General features: G+C 46.1%; 1 protein-coding gene across 1 annotated transcript; it reads left to right on the top strand.

Annotated features, from left to right (window-relative positions):
- Positions 1-2,157: 2,157 nt before the first annotated feature.
- Positions 2,158-3,099, top strand: LOC149442096 (olfactory receptor 1M1-like). Its single transcript, XM_089656522.1, has one exon. The coding sequence runs from the start codon at positions 2,158-2,160 to the stop codon at positions 3,097-3,099; it is 942 nt and encodes a 313-aa protein (XP_089512648.1).
- The last annotated feature ends 4,276 nt before the right edge of the window (positions 3,100-7,375 follow it).

Genomic DNA, 7,375 nt, shown 5'->3' with positions numbered 1-7,375 from the left:
CAAATGTCAGGACAGTACAGATATCCCCCAAATGTCAGCACAGCACAGATATCCCCCAAATGTCAGGACAGTACAGATATCCCCCAAATGTCAGGACAGTACAGATATCCCCAAATGTCAGGACAGTACAGATATCCCCCAAATGTCAGAACGGTACAGATATCCCCCAAATGTCAGAATGGTACAGATATCCCCCAAATGTCAGGACGGTACAGATATCCCCCAAATGTCAGGACGGTACAGATATCCCCCAAATGTCAGGACGGTACAGATATCCCCCAAATGTCAGAACAGTACAGATATCCCCCAAATGTCAGGACGGTACAGATATCCCCCAAATGTCAGGACAGTACAGATATCTCCCAAATGTCAGAACAGTACAGATATCCCCCAAATGTCAGGACAGTACAGATATCCCCCAAATGTCAGGACATTACAGATATCCCCCAAATGTCAGGACGGTACAGATATCTCCCAAATGTCAGGACAGGACAGATATCCCCCAAATGTCAGGACAATACAGATATCCCCCAAATGTCAGAACAGTACAGATATCCCCCAAATGTCAGGACAGTACAGATATCCCCCAAATGTCAGGACAGTACAGATATCCCCCAAATGTCAGAACAGTACAGATATCCCCCAAATGTCAGGACAGTACAGATATCTCCCAAATGTCAGAACGGTACAGATATCCCCCAAATGTCAGGACGGTACAGATATCCCCCAAATGTCAGGACAGGACAGATATCCCCCAAATGTCAGGACAGTACAGATATCCCCCAAATGTCAGGACGGTACAGATATCCCCCAAATGTCAGGACAGTACAGATATCCCCCAAATGTCAGGACAGTACAGATATCCCCCAAATGTCAGAACAGATATCCCCCAAATGTCAGGACGGTACAGATATCCCCCAAATGTCAGGACAGTACAGATATCCCCCAAATGTCAGAACAGATATCCCCCAAATGTCAGGACAGTACAGATATCCCCCAAATGTCAGGACAGTACAGATATCCCCCAAATGTCAGGACAGTACAGATATCCCCCAAATGTCAGAACAGTACAGATATCCCCCAAATGACCCCTTTTTGCAGAGTAGACATTCCGACATATTTCATAAAGAGACATGGTGAGTTTTTTGAAGTTGTAATTTTTTTGTCATAATTTTTTGGAAAATGAGGAAATTAAAAAAATTATTTTCACTTTTATTTTTTTACATCCTGTCACCAGTGCAGTACAGCGTCATCATAAAACTGGTATGGCGGTGATCAGGGACACTGACTGGTGACAGTATGAAAAAAATAATTGATAATTTTTTTTCAATTTTTTTTATATAATTTTTTTTATTTTGATTACATTTTCTCTCTTTTTTTAACGATTTTTTTTCATATTACACTATGACCAAAGTAGTATAACGTTACCATAGTAACATTGTACAACTTTGGGGAAGTGATCAGTATTTTTTTTTTTTTGCACAATTTGAATGCATATTGCAAAGAATTTCTAATAATTAATATTAATAATAATAATAATGATAGGCTGCAGGTCCTGCCCTTTCTACGCTCCACACCTGCTGAAGATCCCAAGGCTGCTGTCAGTCCTGCTTATCCCTAGGCCATGTTTGTGAACACCTGAACATCGCACCCCGTACAAGATTGTTGGACGTGTCATTCCACCACAATAGCCATTCTGGGAAGGCCTCCCACATGGTGTTGGACAATGTCTGTAGGAACATGTGTAGAATAACACGCATGAGGTTAGGTATTGGTGTTGGATGAGAAGATCTGGATCGTTATGGACCCTCCAAATCATCCAAAAAAGTGCTCAGTAGGGGTGAGGTGAGGGTTCTGTGAAGGCGATGGAGTTCCTCCACACCCAACGAGTCAAACCGTTATGGAGCAGGCTTTGTACAGAGGGGCATAGTCATGAAAAAGGGTCTTCACCAAAGGTTTGAGGAGCACAGTTGTCTACAAATACCTTGCGTTACGGAGAATTCACAGTACCCTTCACGGGGGAACTCCATATTTTGGAGGGATGTCCATGTAGTTTTGGCCATGTAGTGTGGACCAACTCATGTTTTATCTTTTTTTCTCTATCCCCTGTTTTATCTCTACAGACTTTCTCCATTCGCAGAAGACTGACCCATATAGATGGACAACCAAACTGCTGATTTCGAATTTGAACTTACCGGTTTCCCAGGAGTCCCTCAGAAGTTCCATACGCTGATGTCCTTCTTTTTATTCATTATATACAACATAATGTTTATCACCAACGGCACCGTTTTCATTGTGATCATCCTAAAGGAGAAGCTGCATGAGCCCATGTACATTCTAATCGCCAACTTGGCGTTCTCTGACTTTCTCTTTGACGCGGCTACCTTGCCTAAAATGATCGGCAAGTATTGGTTCGATGGCGGCAAAATATCCTTCCTCGCCTGCTTTGTGCAAATGCATCTGGTCCATTGGCTGGCTGTAGTGGACTCATTTATCCTCATGTTGATGGCGTTTGACCGCTACATTGCTATCTGCAATCCACTGAGGTATTCGTCTACAGTTACCTACAAATCGACCCTGTTTAGCTGCAGTTTTATGTGGTTCTCCGCTGCTGTTATCACGATAGAACTCATATTAGTTGGCAAATACCCATTCTGTGGTCCAAACAAGATCGTCAGCTTCTTCTGCAACAGCTCAACCATCATGCGATTGGCCTGTGCCGATGTTAATTCCACTCGAGAAATTCTTTTGATTGTAGCCTTGGTGGTGCTTTTCGGGACTTTAGCCCTCATCATTTTATCCTACGTCGCCATCTTGCTTTCTGTTTTCTCATTGAGCCATTCAGGTGGCTGGTGGAAGGTTTTCTATACATGTGTGACCCACTTATTTGTTATCATCCTGTTTTATGTCCCGCGGGTGTTTGTCTACATTGCCAATTTTGTAAAGTTGGTCCTCACTCCCGACCTGGGGGTCTTCCTCATTGTCCTACAATCCTATCTGCCACACTTAGCCAACCCTTTCATATACTGTCTGAGGACCGAGGAGATCAAGAAGATTATCTCCGGTACTTTTAAAAGAAATGTTAGCTTGAAAGTATGATTGACAGTTTTGCTTTTTGTAGTGTTGTTGGTCTGTTTGATCAATAAATTGGAAGTTGTGGCAGTTTCTGCTTTTCTTCTACAGCAAATTTCTGAGATATTTTTATTTTAGTTTCAAGATTCCAATATGATAAAGATAGACCCCTAACACACCATATACTCAGGGATTTCATGGTGCCATGCAGTTCATGACAAATGGCCAGGTACACCATTGTACTCCAAACCTCCAATTTCACCTTATCTCCAAGGATTCATGGATTGTGAAAAATCTTGACCCTCCACCTACAACACACAGAAAAAATTGGGATCATTTAAAGCAGCCAACAGTGTTGGTGGACTGGTGAACCCCATAGTCTCCTTTAAATCTCTTTGCAGACAGGAGGTACCCTGGGTAGTCCATTTTCTTTAAGATTCCCCATTGACGATGTTTCCATTGCTATAGTGCCAAACGTATTGGGATGCCTGCTTTTACATGGACATGAACTTCAATGGCCTCCCAGTCTTAATCCATAGGGTTCAATATTGAGTTGGCCCCGCCCTTTGCAGCTATAACAGCTTCAACTCTGGTTCTGGGATTCCCTCACTTTGGAGGGATTTCTTCTCACTTCCTGCTCTGGCTTTGGTACAAGGGGCTTAACCAATTGAAGACCGCAATACATACACTATATTGCCCCAAGTATTGGGCCGTCGGCCTTTCCACGCACATGAACTTTAATGGCCTCCCAGTCTTAGTCCGTAGGGTTCAATATTGAGTTGGCCCCGCCCTTTGCAGCTATAACAGCTTCAACTCTTCTGGGAAGGCCGTCCACAAGGTTTAGGAGGGTGTCTATGGGAAGGTTGGACCATTCTTCCAGAAGCACATTTGTCAGGTCAGGCACTGATGTCGGGGGAGGAGGCCTGGCTCACAGTCTCCGCTCTAATTCATCCCAAAGGTGTTCTATGGGGTTGAGGTCAGGACTCTGTGCAGGACAGTCAAGTTCCTCCACCCCAAACTGGCTCCTCCATGTCTTTATGGACCTTGCTTTGTGCACTGGGGGCAGTCATGTTGGAACAGGAAGGGGCCATCCCCAAACTCTTCCCAGGGAGCATGAAATTGTCCAAAATGAATCCTTAAGAGTTCCCTTCACTGGAACTAGGGGGCCAAGCCCAACCTCTGAAAAACAACCCCACACCATAATCCCCCTCCACCAAAATTTACACTTAGCACAATGTAGTCAGGTAAGTACCGTTCTCCTGGCCACCGCCAAACCCAGACACATCCATTGGATTGCCAGACAGAGAAGCGTGATTGGTCACTCCAGAGAACACTCTCCACTGCTCTACAGCCCAGTGGCGGTGTGCTTTACACCACGGTATCCGACGCTTTGCATTGCACTTGGTGATGGAAGGCTTGGATGCAGCTGCTCGGCCATGGAAACCCATTCCATGAAGCTCTCTACACACTGTTGTTGGGCTCATCTGAAGGCCACACCAAGTTTGGAGGTCTTTAGCTATTGACTCTGCAGACAGTTGGCGACTTCTGCGCACAAATCATTGTCATTCACTCTCCTCCATCTCAGGCTGGATCTTGAGGGCAAATATGTTATGAGTCATGTGAAGATCAACTTTTTTGAAATGGTAATCGTTGGCCTCTATCTTCTGCCTCCTGCTTCCGTGCACTCGTTGGCTGCTTTGGCCATGCTCTTGGCCTCATATCCCACATCCCATGTTCTTCTTGCTGGCGATTTTAACCTTACTCCAGACCCTAGTGTTGGCAAACGATATCCTGAAGCCAGCGGGGAGTCGGAATTGGCCAAGTGGGAGGGGCTGTAGCGGTTCATGAACATGTGGAGGTGGAAAAATCCTGAGACCAGGGCCTATACATGTCACTTGGCATCACACACGTGATACACCTCCACTGTTAGCAAGGGTTCGGGCAAACTGCAATTGCCAAATCTTTAGTGACCAATATTAATATATACAATATATACTGTATAATAATAGTATGAGTGCACTTGGCACATAGTTGCACTCATTTTGGACATTTGTTTGGGTCATTTTATTATATGAATGTTTGCACATGATATATATACTGTAGTTATGCAGGAGTTGTCCTCAGTTACCATTTCCTTGGGCACCCCATATATCCCTCAACCCCCTCCAAGTTTATTAGACCCCCTAAACAAAATCACAAATAAACAAGCCTAAGGACTGGCTACTGTGTCCTTTGTGCAAGATCTGAAGAAAATGCTTGTTGCCTGGCTGTCCAGGGGGGGCGGTGATGGATGAGGCCCTCTGTCCAGCACCTTGGACGGATGAGGCAGGTGATTACATTGTGGATCTAGGGATGGTCGATCAATGCTTTGTTTCCTGGCTTACTTTGAGCACATTACAGCTGTATGAATATTGACACCGGATGTGTAGAGATGCGAGGCCGGAATATTTTGGGCACTTTTGTGGAGATTAGCAGTATTGTGCTGAGACTATATGAACCCTACCGGATCCACATGAGGGCCACTTCTTAGGAGGCTATCAGATTGGGGATGGTTCCATATATGACCTTGGAGGTGAATTTCACCGGATACATTGTATTAAAGGATTAATGTCAACTATAATAGCCTATGTTTTTTTTTATAAATACAGCCTAGGTTTATCGCTTGGTGCTGATTGTATACAGCGAAAATCCATCCCCTAGGCATGCAGACGGCTTCTACAAACATTGGTGAAAGAATGGGTCGCTCTCAGGAGCTCAGTGACTCCAAGCGTGGTCCCGTGATAGGTGGCCACCTGGGCAATAAGTCCATCCGTGACATTTCCTGGCTACTAAATATTCCACGCTCAACTGTTAGTGGGATTATAACAAAGTGGAAGCAACTGGGAACAACAGCCACTCAGCCACCAAGTGGTAGGCCACGTCACATGACAGGGCGGGGTCAGCGCATGCTGAAGCGCACAGTGCGCAGAAGTCGCCAACTGTCTGCAGAGTCAATAGCTAAAGACCTCCAAACTTGGTGTGGCCTTCAGATGAGCCCAACAACAGTGTGTAGAGAGCTTCATGGAATGGGTTTCCATGGCCGAGCAGCTGCATCCAAGCCTTCCATCACCAAGTGCAATGCAAAGCGTCGGATGCCGTGGTGTAAAGCACGCCGCCACTGGACTCTAGAGCGGTGGAGACGTGTTCTCTGAAGTGACCAGAAATTCTGAAGGACCCTCTGCACACTGTTATATACCCTTTCAAGCAAAAGCACAGGTATCTCTTGTTTGTTTCTTTGAAGTGACCAATCACACCTCTCTATCTGGCAATCCGATGGACGTGTCTGGGTTTGGTGGTTGCCAGGAAAACGGTACTTGCCTGACTGCATTGTGCCAAGTGTAAAGTTTGGTGGAGGGGGGGATTATGGTGTGGGGTTGTTTTCCAGGGGTTGGGCTTGGCCCCCTAGTTCCAGTGAAGGGAACTCTTAAGGCGACATTTTGGACAATTTCATACTACCAACTTTGTGGGAGGAGTTTGGGGATGGCTCCTTCCTGTTGCAACATGACTGCGCACCAGTGCACAAAGCAAGGTCCATAAAGACATGGAGGAGCCAGTTTGGGGTGGAGGAACTTGACTGTCCTGCACAGAGTCCTGACCTCAACCCCATAGAACACCTTTGGGATGAATTAGAGCGGAGACTGTGAGCCAGGCCTCCTCCCCCGACATCAGTGCCTGACCTGACAAATGTGCTTCTGGAAGAATGGTCCAACCTTCTCATAGACACCCTCCTAAACCTTGTGGACGGCCTTCCCAGAAGAGTTCAAGCTGTTATAGCTGCAAAGGGCGGGGCCAACTCAATATTGAACCCTACAGACTAAGACTGGGAGGCCCCTTCTCCCCTATCTACATCGCTGCTTTAGGGAGTCTTCACCTTCATTGCACCCACGTTTACACTAGACTGCCATTGAACACCACCTGCTTAGCCACCTCCATCACCCTGCACGCCAACGAGTAAAAAGGGCCCCAACATAGCCAGCAGAAGCCAAGCAGACTTATCTGAGTCATTTTTTTCCTGAGGGCAGAACTGGGATGCTGTTACTGTGGTCAAGTTTGAGTCCCCTTTCACACGGGGCGGACCCGTCAGCAGATCCACTTTGCTCAGCGGAGGATCTGTCCGCAAGCAGATGACAGGTCCATGTCCGCTCCGATTAGACACACGGACACAGCCCACTGTCCTCTGTGGGCTGTCAGATGGAAACGGACCGCCTGTCCATTTTTATCCGACTGTCATCCGATCCAATCAGACAGATGGATGAGGAACAGA

Source organism: Staurois parvus, unplaced genomic scaffold (genome assembly GCF_062004578.1).
Source record: "Staurois parvus isolate SC_StPar_1 unplaced genomic scaffold, SC_StPar_1.0 ptg000913l, whole genome shotgun sequence".
Classification (NCBI taxonomy): Eukaryota; Metazoa; Chordata; class Amphibia; order Anura; family Ranidae; genus Staurois; species Staurois parvus.
The sequence above is the reverse complement of the archived record's forward strand: the minus strand, read 5'-3'. Positions and strand labels throughout refer to the sequence as shown.